Source organism: Chamaea fasciata, unplaced genomic scaffold (assembly GCF_029207755.1).
Source record: "Chamaea fasciata isolate MVZ Bird 193981 ecotype frontalis unplaced genomic scaffold, bChaFas1.0.hap1 SCAF_1, whole genome shotgun sequence".
NCBI classification, from domain to species: Eukaryota; Metazoa; Chordata; class Aves; order Passeriformes; family Sylviidae; genus Chamaea; species Chamaea fasciata.
The window spans coordinates 128,149,575-128,168,506 of NW_027094086.1; the positions used below are offsets into that span (position 1 = coordinate 128,149,575).

Here is an 18,932-nt window from a genome sequence, read left to right on the forward strand (position 1 = left end):
TTGGATGCTTGAGACTACAGCAGGCTCCTACTGCACACACAACAAAGGTGGTGGGTGCCAGAGGATGATGCAGCAAAGCAACCACACGTTCCTCACACATCAATCCTGCAAGTGAATTTCTAATTGAAATGAGCAACCTGCAGCCTACAATCCCATCTTAGGATCCAGGAGCGCAGCTTTGGCAAACAGCATGTTCTTATAAATTGAGACAGATGGAAATGTGCTTCCTTGTCAAAACTGTTATTCCACAAGAGCAAAGAAATTTTGTTGTGTTGAACGTGCTGTGGGTAACAGACAGAGAAAAGTCCAGAAATAGAACAAAACTAATAATATAAAACTAGGTTTGGAAGATAAAATTAAAGCTATCTTTTGCACAAAAAAATGGTGTGTTTTTCTTAACAGATAAACCCTCTTTTTTTTTTTATTTTGTTCCAATAGTATATGTTACAACAAGCACACATTGTCTTACTGAAGACTTAACTTACTAGAAATAAATAACTAATGTTCATCATACAGTATTATCAATCACATAATTTCTTTGATCAAGTCACTTACAAATTCTGGTCTGTACAAAATATTGCATAATATAGGGTCCAAACTTTTTAAAGAACCTTTGAATTCAAACTACAGCCCAACCCACTCATGAAAGGTTTTAAAAAATTTTAGATACTAACAATAATCTGAATTTAGTTTTGTAAAAACTGCAGAATTTTCTGCATAAGAGTGATTCAAGGTTCATTTAATAATGAGCTAAATCATTTATTTTTAAAGTTCATTTCAAAAAAAAGCTCAAGAAGAAAACCAACTTCCAGTTTCACCATCTGTATGCTTTTTCAATACTGCTCATTTCTTTCCATGAAAACAAACCCACCCTAGTACCATTCCTTTGTCTCACCAGAAAATAAATGCTAATAGCATCTTTTCCATTTAGGAAGAGGATAATATACAAAGAGAATGATGTTTTGCCCTATAGGTGCCAAGATTACAAAACAAGAAACCCCAAACAATTCCATATTTTAAAAATGTCAATTTACTTTTCCCAAATTCTTTCAGTCTTCAACATCCATTAGGAGGGAAAAAAATGCAATTAACATAAAACTGTTGTGATTACTCCATTCTTCCATTTATTCTTGCACAGAAAGCCAAACACATCCATTTCAGACAAGTCATAGCATCAGCAGCGTCCATTATCTCACAGAAACCACATTCAAGTACAACTGGAAAAAGCAGTTTCAAAATGCTTCCATGTGCATTAAAATATATTTTTTAATCTTTTAGGTTTACTATTCTGAGTCTTTAGAAACTGTGATTTTTTTTTTAGGTTTGGTAGCCTCGTCCATCAGTTCCTTCAGCTGCCCAATCTGTTCATCACGGAAGTCATTAAGTTTTTCTTCTGTGAGCTGGATTCCATATACAGCCTTTTCTCTCAAGTTTTGTTTGTCCTCATTAATTTGTTGCTGGATCAGGGCTGCATAGCTCTAATGAGAAAGAAATATAAAAGTCACAAAACTGACAAAAGCAAAATTTAGGTCAACTTTTTAAAATAGCATTTTATCATAGTAACATACTCTTACACAAGTTCCTACAACAGTCTATTAATTGACAACAAATCACTAAAAATATTACACCTTTTATAAGAAAGAAAAGTTATTAAAGCATTTTTAGTACCTACAGTCAATTTTATGTAGCTAGTTTAAAATGCATATTTGTACAAATTAATGCCCTATCATATGCCACTACTGAAAACAAACAAAAATTTTATTATAGATCTTATATATGTACTAAAATAATCTTTCCTATATAGCAGGACATCAATAGGAAACAGTCTGTAAACTGATACATCCAGAAAAGCATTATTCCCAATTTTCAGCTAAAAGAAACCTCAGTATCACATACTGAATTGTTAATCCAATTACCAGCAAAGTAACTAAAGCCACTACTTCAGATGTATGTCTAATAATTCCAGAGAAGAGGGTGAGAAAAAAGATATTCATGAGCCCATGATAAATTTTAAAATTACACCATTTACTAACATAAATACATTACATTGTTAATGGACCATGTCAAGCCTCACTGAAGTCAGCAGGATCTTACCAGCCCTGTTACAAAGCTTAATTCATGGCTATTTAAAGAAAACAGATAGCTAAAACAAACAAAAGCATATTTTTATTCATACAGACTCTGAATCAAACTGATTCTTCAAGGTTTTTCCCAACATCACCTCTCCTGCTTCCAAATTAAACAGGGATTCAGAAACAGTGACACCGTAGTTAATTCCCATGGTAGACCTAGACCTCAGTGGTATTACCTCATGGTAGAGCTGGTGTAGGGTTTAAAAGAAACTAAACAGGTTTTTTTCCCAATGATTGAACAATCACATGGTAATGATACAATAAAAAATTGTAATGGGTTAATTCTTCAACTTTGCAATTTACAGAATTTCTTATCAAGACAGATGGACAAATGCGATCTCTGAAGCTACCCAGCAGACCAGTAACACACTGACAGTTACACATCAACCATTCTTTGCATTTCTGCACGGAACAATCCAGTCAGTACTGACTCTGGACTAGGGAAAAAAAAAAAAAAAACAAAAACAAAACAACCAAAAACCAAACAAACTAACAAAAACTAACAAACCCACATAAAAAACCTCCAAACCCAAAATAACCAAAAACCCCACAAAAACAAACAAACCCCACACCACTTTCATTATACCAAAAACAACATTGACAGCATATAACTGAGAAGCAATATTGAAAGCAAGCAATGCAAAACCCTTCACATCTTATCAAGAGATCTGACTGAACAGGCAAATCCTAAGAACCCCTCCATGCAGTGTGCTACCAGTGCAGGTTCCACAGTGGGAGAAGTGCTCCCCTCTGCTAACACCAACCACCTGGGAGCAGTCTGCAGCTATTGCTGCAGACATGAGCTCTGGTACCTAGAAATAACTCTAGCCCATTTAAAAAACAGTTACAATTTTACAAACTGTTGACTGTTTTCCAAAAATAACAAACTAATTATTGGCAAATAGTCTACAATTTTTTTTTTTTTTTTAAATCTAACATCACAGCATCTCATCTCACTGTGCATCACCATTATAGAATCCAGATCTTGGAAGTGCTGGTCCTCAACAAAGCTGCAATGCCCACTGTCACAGGTGCCCTGCACCATGACACATGGTCATGGACTGTACGTCCCCTGCTCCTCACACCAGTGTTCTGCTTCACAGCACTCCAGTGGGCTTCCAGTTGGACATCACTGTTGCCTCTTTTCCCCCACTCATTTTCTAGCTGCACAAACGTTTTGTGCATGCCAGAAAGCCTCAATGTTACCAGTTTCACATCAATCTACAATGTGCACAGAAATTCAAAAGTGGACAGTGGAAACATGGACAGAAAATGGAGCTTTATCATCTCATTTACCAAAAGTCAACGATGCATCAAAGAAAATATGGTTCAGCCTATATTTGCAGAAGTGCTGAACATAAGATGAACTATATGGTATAACTCATTTTTTCTGCCTGCATTACCAGATGAGGAACAAACAAAGCCCGGGATATTTAACTGTTTAATACATTACTGTTCTCTCAGAAATTAATACTATTATTATGTGATCAGTGATTCGTAGAAAGATACTACATGATTTGATGGTACATAGCAATTTAAGATTCAGCTTCTATTTAGAAAATGTGCCATTTTCCTAACAGCACATGAATTTAATGTGCTGAACTCCAAAGTTTCGGAACAGGTTTAAAAGCATAATGAAAAAATAAAAGGGACAGAAGCTAACATTTGTTCTTTCAATAATATAAATTTCATCATAAAATACAATGATCACAGTCCCTCTCAGGGAATAAGGAGCAGTATGTTCATGCATGATCTAGTTTTTTTTTTTCATTAGAACTTAATAAATACAGAACTTAACTATTTTCAGTGTCATCTTCCGTACCAGCAGAACTGAAATAAATTCTTGCTTAACTTCCTCAAACAAGGAAAATTACTTCACTTCTGCCTTTCATATTATGTTATACTTAACTGCATCTTCCAAATATAACAAAACTCCCTCGTTGTCAATCACGACACAAATCCTAAGCAGATTTTTCAAGGGCATCTTATTTCAATTACACTCTGCTTACAAAAACAGATAGGAGACCCAAAATGGAACACAAGTAATCCTGCACCCTCACAGAGCCAGGCTCAACATACAAGGATGGCAGAGGGACACAGGACGGACGCTCCTTGGCAGTTTTTTAGGTTAGTTGGTTGCTCCTTTAGAAGTAGCTCTTACTGCAATGATCCTCTGCCTGCATCAGCTGTAAACTTCCTGGGCTTTTACGTGAAAAAAGCAAGCAAAACCCAAACCACCAGCTGAATGGCAAGAGCTTTTTCCCCCACCAGAAACACAGAAGATCAGAATCAAGTTCAAGTTACAACCACCTCTCCTGATCGTTTACCATCAAAAGACAGCTGATTCATTCCGTATTAAATCCCAGCCTGCTGTCCATCCGTACCACAGACACCCTCCTCACCTTAAAGGAGGCCCAAGGTAGCAGTCCAAGGTGCAGACTGGCCACATCACTGCATTGCCATCAGTGTGTGCAACCACAGAGACACCCAAAACCCTCCACATCCCCACTGTGGAGGCAGATCCCTCACCTGAAAGGTCGGATGCGCTCCTCACAGGTGATGGCTCTGCCTCAGATCACTGCACCTACAGCATGCATGCTGAACCCAAGCATCAGGCTCTCTTAAAATCCTATACAACTCAATGCTTGAACCTCTAAATGATTTGCACAAAAATACAGAAGGTGAGTGTTTGCAATAATCAATAACATTAGGGGTTTTTTGTTTCAATTCACTAAGTAAAGCAAATACAGAATTCTCCTCTGCTCTCTGACTCATAGGCATTCACAGAATGCACAAATTCTTTAAAAGGGCAAGGGGATGGGTGACATTTGAGGTTTAAAATACCACAAATTACAGAAAGAGCATCAGCCTTCTTGTTTTCCAAGTTGAGAAAGGATTAAAGAGAAAAATAAAAGCAAAAATCACACAACCAAAAGTCCTACTCCCTGACTGCCAGATATATAGACTCCTATCAGGACTAGTCCACACTGACACACATTTATCTCATACGCTAATACAAAGTGCTAATAGACACTGATGATTTAATCACAAAATTAAATGGATTAAGAGCCCATTTGCTCATTTTCACTGGAAAGAATAACAATCATAATTTTTATTTTCTCTGGCATCCTCCTAAACATGCACAATGCTGCACTTTAGACAATTGCTCCAAAAATCTCAGTAAGATTTGTCTGTTCACTGTAACTACCTGTAAAATTCACTTTCTAGTCAGATTTTCTCTTTAAAGAAGGTCTAGAATTTTTATCTCCTTTGAACAGTTGAAGTATAAAGCTGAAGTATTCATCCATTCCAAAAAGACTACCTCCACCTGCAACCAAATTAATGACAGCACTGATAAAAAACATTACTGTGGCCAGATCAGAAAACACTGCTCTGAGATGTGTTAAACAGGGCACAGTCTGGCACTAGAAAAATGCCATCAGTTTATTTTAATTTTTTTTTCAGGGTGACATAAAAAAAATTAGCATGGTCTGACAGGCCACTGTCATTGCTCCCTGGAAGTTAATTTCAAATTGCAGCATTTCAAGTGTTTCTGCTGCTACTCAGAGCAAAATCAAACACATGCTGCTAAGGGGGACAGCATGAAGAAACAGCTGTGAATGAACAGCACAGCAAGGAGCACCCTGTTCTTATTAATGTGCAGAGATATGTTGAATGAATTATTTCATATTCATTCAGATAGAATTCTGCAAATTATTTACTACATTTTTTACTGCAAAACTGTTCTGATGTTAAACTGAGAATCAGAAAAAGATACAGTATTACGGAAGTGATTTTTCAATGGGTGCTACACCCCATGAAATTCTAGAGTATCTTCATACATTTTACCTGAAGCTCTAAGTATAGTTAGAAATGCAGTAATAAACCCAGGAAAATTCTACCACATTTAAGCTCAGCTTAATACACCCCTACAGTAAACACTTTCATACACTCACATACACATTAACCCATAACAATCTATATTTCACCAGATAAGACCATAAAAAACAGCCCTAAACATTTTAAAAATTGCATAAAATACAATTACTGCCAAATTAATTAACTGATGTGAATAAACACCTACGTAAAGTCCCACATCCTCTAACAGGAGCCATCTATTATCAATTTCAAAATTTAAATTTCAAATCACTTTGGATTTTGTAAAGGTCACACCATTAACGCATAAAAAAAAGAAAAATCAATATACTACAAAAAGTTCTGAGCCTTCCCTCTGCTTTTGAAAATACCTACCAAATGATATCTGAATAGGTATTCAAATAGGCATTCAAATTTGATGTTTGAATATTTGAATATTTCAATTACTTTGAAACCAAGTAATGACATATGGCAGCATTACAAGAGTTTCTCATGTGAATAATTAAAACAGTAATTGCTGGGAAAAGGGCAACAGACTAAAAAAATCAAGACTTTCACTCTGAGGTACGTAGCACAGCAGAGGACCTCTAGGGAATAAAGATGTCCAGCTCCTACTGCGAGTCTTGACAGAAGGTGAAAAAGCAACTTTCTCTTGTGTTATTTGAATCACCTCAGCATATACCACATGTGTAACAACACACCAAGCATATACAAGAAAGAAATAGCAACAAGCTATTGTAACTCACGAGAAGCTCTAAAACAAGTTCAGTGAAGTGCAGCTTGGGTAAGTTATTTTGTATTTCAGTCCATTATCAGATGGAAAGATTTGGAGATTTCAACCCAAATCACACACTTGCAATGGGACTGCCTACACCCAAATATCACATGCCTAAGTGAAGCTAGAGATGTAGCTTGTCTTTGTGCTGGGCATTGGAGAGAGAAACTTCTGTCTGAAACGTGATGTGATGACTGGATACACTGTCCTCCAGAGATGTGGGTCTCATCACTAAGAAAGCTACTACCTGTCTCTGTGTCTCTGGCTGTAGATGACTATCTAATCAACTTCCTTGTTTATGGTAAAAGGAAAATGTTTGTTAGTTATTTTGTTTTGTGCTTTTTTCATTACAAAAGGCAACAAAAATACCATTTCTCCTTGAATGACTCTACAATCTCTCCCCTGGAGTTTGTTTTATCTTTTCTTTATGCTGCTGATATCAGACTTACAACATCCTGACATGAAACACATGAGAGAAAAAAAATGCACTTCCTCTTTATCTTTAGAACTAACTTTAAATTATGCATAATTTCATTCCTGGGGATGAAAGACCGTGTCACCATTTCCACTTACAATGCACAGAGGTAAAACAGATCTCTCCAGGACAACATCTGTATCATAAAGAAAAGGAACAAGAAAACATCAAAGTTTACTGAAAGTGAATCTGAAAGGAAAAGCCCTGAGAACTTTAACAATATCAAGTTTTCCCAGGATATTCAAGAAGAATGCTAGTATGTGACTATCAACCAAATTCAGGGAACTGATCACATTAACACAATGATGCACATACTGTAACTATATAGAAATGTTACCATAAGAGGTTTGGGGTTTTCTTTTTTGGTTGCTTGCTTGTTTGCAGTTTGGGAGAAAAGAATGAAAAATTGTTCAGCTAAAATGGAGCCAGGGAATATAATTATGTTATACTTAGTAATCAGCATGAAGAATTATTATTTGATCAGGAAGGTATAAAATGGACTGCTTTTTCTGAACACAGTTAACTAATATTGTTAAACTGGAAGAAATGACATTTATTTAGAGGAATGTGAAAAAAGCTCAAGGACTAACTCAGCTTTGTTTGTAGCTTAAAGAACATGTTATTTTAATGTCCTTTTTTAATGCAGGATTTAAGAGATCATAATTTGAGGTGAAAGTGGGAAGTTTATGGCCTGGCCATCAAGGTAAACATATACAAATGCTATTGCATCCAAAATGGAACACAGCACCATTAGGGTACATCAGAGTGACCACTGTCATTTGTGGAAAAACAAGCTGTGATTATTTTTTTCTTTCTGGGTGCAGAATACTTATGCCACTATTGTACATTGGGGCCAAAATACAGGTCACTAAAAGCTTTTTGCATTATCTGGTAACAACCATAATCTTTAAGTCTTCAAGATTCTCTCCACTCAGGTCAATAAGCTTCATCTCAGGCCTTACATAGGAAGCCTGATCTTATTCTAGGGAATAAGGAAGTTAAAAATTTTGGAACATACTTGAACATTTAAGCAAAAATAAAATGGCCAGTTAAGTTCTGGAAAGAGAGATTAATCTGAAATGTGGGTGCAGCACAAGAAATGAAGCAGGAGGAAGAGATGGGAGGTAGAATGAAAGAAATGGTCACGCAATTTGGTTCCAATAGCTAAACAAGATTTTGCCTTGGTTCTCTATCCTTGGACAGGTTGTATCATTCAAAGTGTGAGTTTCACCGAATAAAACAGTTGTTTTACAAGAGACTTAAAAAAATATTCTTCTCTGATGTACAAATCTGTATTTAAAGGCTTTTTAAATTGGTATTGGAGACAAAAATACCTGGAAGAAAAATATATGAAAACCTCCATTAGAAAACTTACTGAACTTAACAATTAAAAACAAAACATGGACAATTATTCAGTCTGGACCTTCATCTGTAAAAATCAGGATGAAAATACACTGTTGCTAATACCAAATTATCAGACTGCTGACAAATAAGGAAAAATAAGCTACAGACCAGAAAAATTAAATTTCAAGAACATTATTTCCTATCTTCATACAAATCCTAACAAAAACCCAGCAATTTGAAAGATGGTTATTTCTTGACTCAGTTTCTATTTTACTTTCGACATTTTATGTCATGCATGGTAGCTGGATAATAAAAAAGCGATGTTTTATCTGGGAAATATTATGCTATAATCTCACAGAATACCCAAGGATTTATTGCACACTATTAATTTAAAACAAGGCAAGGGAAAAGACTGGAAGTCACAGTATCAGTTTGGTTTTAGGAATTTCACTTCTAGAGCATCAGTTACACTGTAATATTTCTGTTTAAACATTGAGCTAGGAAATCTTGGCAAAGTGTTTCATTGCAGACAATTCCCAGACAAATATCAACACTAAGTAGAGGCATTCTACCTAAAAAAAAATTAAGACTGTTTTAGCAACATAAGCACACGACTATAATTAATGCTCACAATGCAAACACCACTTACAGATTTCCGTACCAATTCTTTAAATAGAAGACAAGCATCTTAAATCTGCAGTTATTTCTTTCAGAAGTATTACTTCTAGATTTTTAAAGAAGACGATGATTTCACATGTAGATATTCACAAAAGGAAAATAAAGCCTGTTTCCAAGACAACCACATTAGTTGCCAGATTGCTAGATTCTAAGAACATGCAAAACACCATATATCCCAGATGATAACATTTCAAAGACTTCCATGCATGTTCTTCTACTCAATTTATACCTACTGATGCATTTAAAGTGTACATATATATCCAAAAGATATTTGATATTCTTATTTTTCCGTTGCACGCATTTCTACACGCTCATTAGAAACAAAACCTTAAACTAACACAGCAAGGAAGAAAACCTCAAATATAAACAAAAAAAAGTTAATCCACTAATAGGCATCTTGTATTGATTTCCATGACACCACAAATAACCCTTCTGCTGAGGTAGCGCTGAATTTTCTACTTTAATGGACCTGTAGAAGAAATACGTGCTTGGATGAATTAAGTCAAAAGTCATGGGCAATATTTAATAAACATACAAGAAGGTCATTAGTGTGGAAGTCAGATTCACCCCTTGGGACAAACAGACAGAAACTTCCCCAGTTTTAAATGAACATAGTCAGTATTACCTGTTCCAATACAATACATGGGATACTAATTTAGCAAAGCAAATTTGGCATCAGAAAACACTGAATCAGAGGCTGATTTCTTTGGCCAGTATTACCATGGTCCCTCCAGTAACAGGGGATAGAGACAAGCCCTGCCTCAGCATTTGTGGAGGCATTTAAAACAAACTTCTTCAGCAAAACACAAAAATTTTGAGGTGTGCCCTTCACAGAGCACTACTTGGGAGACTGGCCATCAATAAAAGAAAGCCTACACATAGGCAGATTCATGATTTAAAAAATCAAGAAAATACTGCCAATGAGACACACAGGTGAATTCTCACAAGGGTGTTACTTATCTAAGTACGACATTTAGTCTGGAATTTCTGAAGGTCCTATGCTGTTAAAATAAATCAGTGTATTTGGTCACAATCATTTGGTTGCAATTCAGTCCTTCTTACTTTTAAATAGCTGTAACAGGACATCTCTATGAAAAGGAATGCAAATTGATATAACTGACATTTTCCTTATGACAACAAACAACACACTGGTTTATATTTGTACATTCACTCTACTGAAAGAAAGTTTGTTACTGCAATAAACATCTACTTCACAGTACTTAATAAAAGGCAAAAAAAAAGTTAACTTATTACTCTCAGTGCAAATTTTTAAAGTTCTTGCCGCTGCAGCAAAATATGTTAAATGGTATTCAAGTTTTAGACCAGACAAATGCTTTGTATACACATACACCTACCTCTGTCAAATGAAATTAGTAACATACATTGTTTAAAAAGTCTTCAATATCCTCCGAGCAATAGAATAAATCAGAGCATTTCCTTCCTCTTTAGTTTTATTGCTCTCAAAATTACAACATAAAATTCCTTAACATACGTAGCCAGAGTCTCCTCTGGTGTAACTGCAGACAAAGATGGTCAGAGAAACTAAAAGTTCCCATTCTAAACCTGGGAATATTCTTTAAGCAGTTTCTTAAGGTAAAGAACTCTAAAGTCTACAAATCTATGTATCTTACTAAATGTTTTTAACTTGCAGATTTTTATTTAATTTCTGAACTACTTCAGAACCAGCTACAGAAGTTAACTGATGAAAAAACAAAAGTGCCATCAGTATGGTCAAGAGCTTCAAAAAGAGAACATGAATCTTTATTTACTACATGAGAACCCTCCAATCTGAAAACCCAAAAAACTTCTGTAATCATCTGCAAGTCACTATCCATTTATCCAACAGCTCTGATATTTAGAAGGGTTTTTATAGTGTCTGCCACAATACAGCAAGTGACAGCCATGCTGTCACAGAAGACTGAAGGGATTAAGCAGAAAATGAAAAAGGAAAGTTCAGTCATCTGCTAAACAAGCTTCAAAATTCAATAATGTACTGTAGAGACAGTAAATCTGAAAGTACTTCTAAAAAATCCATCAAATATTCTGTACTGTTCTTGGGGAGATCAAATACATATCAAACTCAAGCCTCAACATGTTCTCCTGTAATCTAGATACAACAAATACTTTAAAAGCAGCTCACCTATATCTTGCTCTATTTTTTTTCTTTCTTTTTTTCCTCCTATTTCCAGAGGTTTTCCAGCTATTAAAGGGGGCTTGCTTTCAATTAGCAAATGACAGGGCAAACAAGATAGGGGGAAAAAAAAGGCATGGAAATCAAGTATGCCAAATATCTTAGAGCTGTTTTAAGTGAACACTCAGTTAACAAAGCTCTGAGATTTCACCACAAAAATCTAGACTGCCTACATATTCCTAAAAATTCTCACCTACCTAGAACTTTTCCTTTTTCTCTGTGCAAAAACTGGGTGTTTGGTCCCAAACAAACAGGTATGTGTTGAACTGGAATAGAAGTTAATTTACCTCAATACTTTAAAAAACATGTGAAAATACCAGAGCCATGAAAATATCAAGGCAACCTTCCAGAAATGGGGATGTGCCATGTTAAGATTGGTCAGGCGAGCTCAGCTCTGTGCTCTGGCACCCTCACAGGTGCTCCCACAGCCAAGAGCCACGGTCCTCACTTACAGGTAAAGAAAGCATTAACACTGGAGCAGAAGCAGCCTGCCTGTGGCAAAGATAACACAAATGGGAAGTGTCACATGCCAGTTCTACCGGTATGTCCAAAACTGCCATGCTAAACTACCTCTGCTCTAAGTGGTACCGTTTAATCATTTTGGTATGATGCACCCACATCTGCTCAGCTGCTCTCTGCACACTAATACTCCTATCATTAGCATCAATGTCAAGCCACTGCACTCTTTGCTTACACAGAATTAAGAACCAAGTTCTTTTTCTACTGCATAGCATCAGGAAGAGTTTTAAACTGACTATATAATAAGTTTAGAAAAATCTCTGCCTGCCATCCACTGATGCTGCAATAAATACAGCTCCTACCAGTCAGAGAATACTAAAGATATTCAAGAGGTTTCATTACTGTTTCAAGACTTTTCAACACTAAGGAATTAGCTTGGCTTTAAAATTACTCTGGACTTATTTGAAACAATACAATGCTATTTGAGCAATAAAGATTATTTTTGAGTTGTTTATCTGTCTTAATGGATTTTCCTTGCTAACCAATACAAATATGGAAAAGAAAGTCTTGTGTACATCTGCCCACAAGCAGAGCAAAACCTCATGGATCACAATGAAAGGTAATTCATGGGGTCTTTGTGAGCAGAGGTTTATTTCAGTGTTAAAGGAGGGATGAATATTAGTATGATTTGCTGTCCTGCAGAATATTTCATGTGACTTTGAAAAAAAGTAATTTGTGAAGGCAGCAGTCGAGAGGGGAGCCTAGGCCAGTCCCACTGCATCAGTTTAGTGATGCAGGGGAAAGCTCTCCCCTTCACTCCTGTCATGAGATGCAGCAGATGAGCAGAGCACATATTTGCTGCAGGTCACAGCTCTGAGCACTGGCCATGCACAGAATGGCATCAGATTGCAAGGGTTCCCCTGACATCCCAGCATGTGCATAATTTCTGTCAGAGAAAACATGGCTAAGCCAGAATAGACACTTCTTCCAAAACACACCTGTGGGGTGCTTGTGAAATGTCCCTACAGGCTAGACACTGAAAGCTCCCCATGGATCTCTGACCCACAGGCACTTGCACTACAGTAAAGTCATCCTGAAGTCCACTGCTGCTAGAGTGAAGGACTCGCCTTGACAAGTGACTGCTGCCCTAGAAAACCGGAACAAAATGTAACATCTCTGTGTCAAAGCATAACGTTTTAACATGAATTTTTAATGTCTCAATAGTCGAAAACACTGAAACAAGACTACACAGCATTGGGGAAAAGTGATGGAATTGTTTGTATTCTACTTAATTTATGAGAAAAATAAAGCAGATTTCCTCATCTTCACTGAACTCTGCTATATCCACTACAGCAGTGAATTTATAAACAATAGCTTTGCAAAACATCTTTTTTTTACAGAACCCAGCTTGGTAATGCTTTATTTCATCAGGTAGGTAGAGAATTTCCCCAGGAAAGTTCTGCTAAGCTGCTGTCAAAATTATCATACCTATTTGAAATGTTTTTTTTCAGAATCTATCTTCCCTCAACAATGCTCCTACAAGCTACCTAATCACAAATGAAAATAAAAAAGTTCCATTACTCAGGAAAAAGGAAATATTTGGCAGGTAACTTGGTAAGTACTCAGTGATAGGTGCATCACTGTATCAAAAGCTTTAATCAACAAATGGGATATGCTAAATAATACAAGGGATCATGAGAATTTCATCTCACACAACAGAATTGAACATCTGAAGGTGAAGAGAAAAAAGACAAAGCCAAATAAATTCAAAGTGCTCATTCACACTGCAATTAAATCCACTGCACACTGCTGTATGCTTTCTGCTAGACTACTAAATAAATTCAAACTGTTAGATATCAATCTAACGCCATGAAGGACTGGAACAAAGTCTCTTAGATATCATGGCATTAATTTTCAAGAGAAAAAGATGCCCAAACTCATGCACTTCATTAATTCTTATACTTACTACTACGCATTAGAAGTGTGTGTGCAAATAAGTACGCAAACAATCCATCAAAAACAATACAATAAAAATTAATAATGATGTAGTCAGCATTCACATCAGTATAATACAGGTTTCCAAGCTCTTGCTAATTACCATGAAAGTTGTTCCATCACAGATATATTCCACACTGTCTAGCACATTAATCCTCATTTCAACGGCATACAGAATATATATGGCTGACTTGTGTCTGCACAAACAGACAAACTAAACTAAAGCATATTAAACATATTGTTGAAACATAAACACACTGCTAACATCACATCCACATAGTTACATTTCTATATAAACTTAACTAATCATTAGGCAAAACCCAACACAGTATGATTTAAAATTTTCCAGGTTATATTACTCTTGGCATGAAATCCAGTGATCAAAGGACACCAACGTCTGACAGTGATCACACCCTCAGAGCGCTGACTCAGCACTTGTACTTCAGTACCATGCAGCTGTGACTATGACTTAGGTTACAACTGACTTTTAGAACTGTAGTCAGTTTAGTTTGAACATAAGAAACTTTGGGAACCTTCCCAGATAACATTCGAAAATTATACTTTAAGTCAAATCTTTTCTACATATCCTCTACCAGCAAAACCCCAAAGGGTTTGTGTAAAGGACTGGATGAGGCCACAACCAACCTGATCTAAAATGGCCCTTCTAGTCCAGGTCTTCCAGGCTACCTCTGCTTTATTACTCCATTTATTAAAAACCCAAGACTAGTCCAAGTTATATGTTAATGATTACCCCCAAGTTAAAAATATTGAAAATACAAATCTCAAGTTATTGTTAAGATCTGACATTATGTTTTGAGGACTATCAGATTTCAGGTTTTTTCCAAATGTTTCAGTACTGAAGATATCATACTATATCAAACAGTTTTCTTCTTGCCCCAAGGCAATTGTTTCAAAATAACTAAATCAACTACAAAGTCCACTAAGACAAGTTCATATACTTAAAAGATCAGTATAGTATATTGACATCATTCAATAATCAGCTGATTTATTCAAACTCTTTTAGTATACAAGCTTTTACTAACACAAACACAAGCTACTTTCCATCCTATTCTTTCATAACACAAAACTTTATTAGCAGCTTTTTTTCAGTAAAGAAACAGTCTGTATTTATATTTTTCCTCACTATACCAAAGTCACTGAAGTTTTACTTGTACAATATGTAAGTGAAAAGAAGAACAAAACCTCCTTTCCACTGGCAACACAACACACACTATGCAACAGCACTCAAAAAAAAATCTGATCAAAATTACAAAGTACATCTTAACAGTCCACCAAATTAGGCTCAGTGACAACAAAGCATAATTAGAAATGATCTAATACACAAATTGGCATTACCCAAAGGTTCACTTTCTGCCCGCTTGCCCTTAAGGTATTGTTTAAGATGACAGTAGCTCTAGTTTTTCCAGGGAACTCAGGAGTTCCTCTATACCCATCATTACCCAAACAAGTTAACAGGGCTTCTTCATGCAGCTTTTCCTTTACGCATACAACATCCTCTCAGAGGCACCACACAAAACAATCTCCCCAAACTCATTCTCATCTCTGAGGCCCATGAGAGTGTAAACCTGGCCCATGACATCTCAGAAGCAGGCCAGTAAAAGGGAATGATGAAATATATGTGCTTACTTGTCTTATCAACACAAAGCACAATTATGAACAGCAGCTGGACTATGTTCTCCAGAGGCCTCTGAAATTGCAGTGATGCTCCCTTCGAATTCAATCAGAAATGATTTTTTTTAAATGTTAGTACTGAAATAATATTTTACAGATCTAGAATGCAGAGTAACAAGACATGTCTGGGAAACCCTTCTGGTTAGAAAGACAGCAAAGGTGGGTTTTCTCACTTTCTTTTCCTTCCAGAAATATACTTTCTACCTGCCCAGAGCTGAACATTCACAAATGTTACTGTGCAGATACAGTGTCCAGCTTTGACATGCAATTTCATTACAGCCTAGACAGTCTCCTCTTGTTTCACCAGACCAGCAGCAGAACAGCACTAGAGAGCTCAGAGCTTGTTTCTTAGACAGCTCAATCTCCACATGGATTTCAGATATGACAACTCTTGATTTGAAGAAAGGTAGATAAATCCAACAGTTGTCGAGAATCTGCTAATGTGGGACAGAGAGAATTCAGAACAAAAGCAGCACTTGCACCTGACAGCAGAGGAGTCAGAGCTCTGCCTGCAGTAACAACTTATTGCAGCACCAGGGAACGCTCTGAGAAGGTACCAGAACTCAACCACCCACCCTGGGAGCTTGGTGCCACAGTCCCTGGCACAGGTTTTGATCAAGGATAGCCATCTTTATGCAAAACAACTCCCAGGTTCAGCCAGTGAGCTGGCACAGATCAGCAACTGCTCCCAGCAGGCAGTTTGGATGTGGCAACTCTGCTTTGGAGTGTAAGAGTTTAACAGCAAGGAAATGGGCTGTTCCCTTGCCAGCTGCAAAGCAGCCCAAGCACATCAGTTCAGCAGTACAGACCCACCTTTAGCTCGACAATGCTGTGGCCAAACAGACCCCAGCACACTCTGCAAAAGGTGTATTCCTGTTCCCAAGACAAAAGCTTATTTCATACACTGCATGCTTTTGTCTTAGCATCTCCTCTGTGGTTGTAGTTTTTGTATTGGGATAACCTTTTCTGAAGGCTCTGCATGGCAGAGTACAACATTTGGAATGTTGTGAAGCAGAATTAATACAAAGGTTTGCTTGCATGCAAACAGGAAATGTTTAAGTTCTTCAACTGCAAAATTCCAACTCTTTTCTCTGACCCAAACACTCTGATGCATGAATGGCTTTAACTTCACACTTAAGTAAAAGAGCTGAAAGGAACTTCACCCACAGCTACTGTCCACTGAGGAGACTGTCCAGCACATTTGCAATTTCAGAAGAACCCTGTGATTTCAATATGCTTTGCTTCAAGTCAGAGCCATTAAACGCTCACTGAAGTAGATGGTGCCAAACCCCTGAAGTACACCATGCATATATACTGCACAGCTATGGATACATGAATACGATAAAAAAAAAAAAAAAAAAAACAACTATCCCAAAAGGCTGGAAATAGTTAACATCTAGAAAATTAAATCTGTGAAACACTTTAATTTGTTTACACTAGATAACTGATGATAATCACTGCTCCAGAAAACATCCTTAGGAGAAGCAGGTTTGTTGTAATTTCAGATGAAGTCAGCAACACTTTTTCCTAAAAGTGATAGAAATAAAACAAAATGTGGAATATACCGTTTCCAAGGGAGAGCTGATGAAACCTGAACTATAGAACACAAACTAGAAGTTAAAGGAGAACTTTCCTACGAAAGATGTGGGAATGTAATAAAACTGGCACTGATGGCTTTTTTCACAGCTAAATTCTCCAGAGCTCAAATGGCATCCCCAGATCTTCACAGGTTTCCCACCAGACACAAGAAAGTAGTCTGCATTATTTTTAAAGTTGAGGAGGCGTAATGTGTGTGTGTGTGTGTGTGTGTGTGTGTATAAACAACAGATCTTCTCCCAACAGGAATTTAAAACTGAACCACTTAGAATGAAACAACACACACAGGTGGTTCTGTGCAAAAAATCAAAAACTTGTTAGCTATATCAGGAGTATTTCCATTTCTGGCAGACAGATGGAAGGTGTCGAGGCTGGAAAGGTGACAGCCATCATCTCAGTCCAGGGTCTGGTGGTCTAACCATATTTACCAATTACCAAAATAGTCTTCTATTCTATAGTCTATTATCAAAATAGTCCTCTGCAGATGTCTACAGAGGCCAAGACAGGCCTTGCCCATATCCAAAACACTAGCTATTAAAAAGATGGCTGTTGAAGTTTAGACATAGCAATATGCCATTATTTATGTCCCATGACATATAATCACAGAAGTAATTTAGAAATGACAAACAGAATATTCTTACCAGGATTTCCTTGTCTATTTTCACTGCACAGCTTCTTAGTTCCTTTCACTTAAAACTGGGCCATCTGTTTTTTCATATGCTTAAAGGACTTGGCCTATTGCAAGCCACTGAGACTTCAGCTTCCAAGTCTTACTACATCTTTTCAGCAATTCCAACACAGACACCTTGACACCTTCTGTAATGAAGTTCCCTGAGTCCTGAAGGATTTCTGGGTCATCCTCTATTCAACTAAAATACTTTGAAGAACAAAGGCATCTTACCCCACATATTACCATTTTTGCAGTCCTGGGGTTTAATGCATCAGCAAAAAACAAACCATTAAACAGCTCCATTGTAAAATATAAATATTTAATTGTTTATAGCATAGGTTGTTCTTACTGAGGAAAACAAAGACAATCCTAGGCAAAATGCCACCAGTGTTTCCAAAAGCAAGGGTGTACCACAACTATTTTCTTCTGTTTGGTTAGGTCTGGGAAACTAGTCTGCTGCTGAGGAGTGGCATCTGCTGGCAGACAAGCACTCCACAAAAACCAGATTCACCAGTAAAACAAATAAAAAAAAAATTTAAAAGACAAATCAGAGTTCACATTATTCACAGAGCAACCCTCACTTCCTTCTTGATTGATAGGATGATGATGTTTTTCTCAACAGTGTAGCTCCTTTCAGTTACACTGATGATACTGAATTGCCAAGAACCAGAACAACATTGCAAGTGCTACCAATGAGATTTCTTTTCACTCCTCAATTAGCAGCTGAAATGAAGAACAAATATATGTTTGCTATTTAATTAAAACCCTTCACATCATGGATCTCTTAAATAAACTCTCAAAATGACTCACTGTAGTGGATGTCAAATAGTTCACCAGGGTACTTCACTGTGAACAATAAACTGAATTTAAAAGGCCCAGAAAACAACTGAATATCATGATTTGCTGAACACCTTAAAATTAATTCTGAGCATAAAATCGAGCTTAAACTACTGCAAATAAAGTATATAGACAGAACAAGTAATTGAACATGAAGCAAAATATCCCTAATTTTAGAGCAGTCTGCTTGTACCACGGCCAAAAACTGACCT

General features: G+C 36.7%; 1 protein-coding gene across 2 annotated transcripts in view; it reads right to left on the reverse strand.

Annotated features, from left to right (window-relative positions):
- Positions 1-369: 369 nt before the first annotated feature.
- SDHAF3 (succinate dehydrogenase complex assembly factor 3) overlaps positions 370-18,932 on the reverse strand; it is a 29,274-nt gene continuing 10,711 nt past the window's right edge. Inside the window, exon 2 of one of the 2 annotated variants that reach the window (XM_066197068.1) lies at positions 370-1,478. In XM_066197068.1, the coding sequence (XP_066053165.1) occupies positions 1,284-1,478 (195 nt within the window). In that variant the 3' untranslated portion in view covers positions 370-1,283. The remainder of the gene's footprint in view (positions 1,479-18,932) is intronic. The other variant, XM_066197076.1, reaches the window with a different exon arrangement.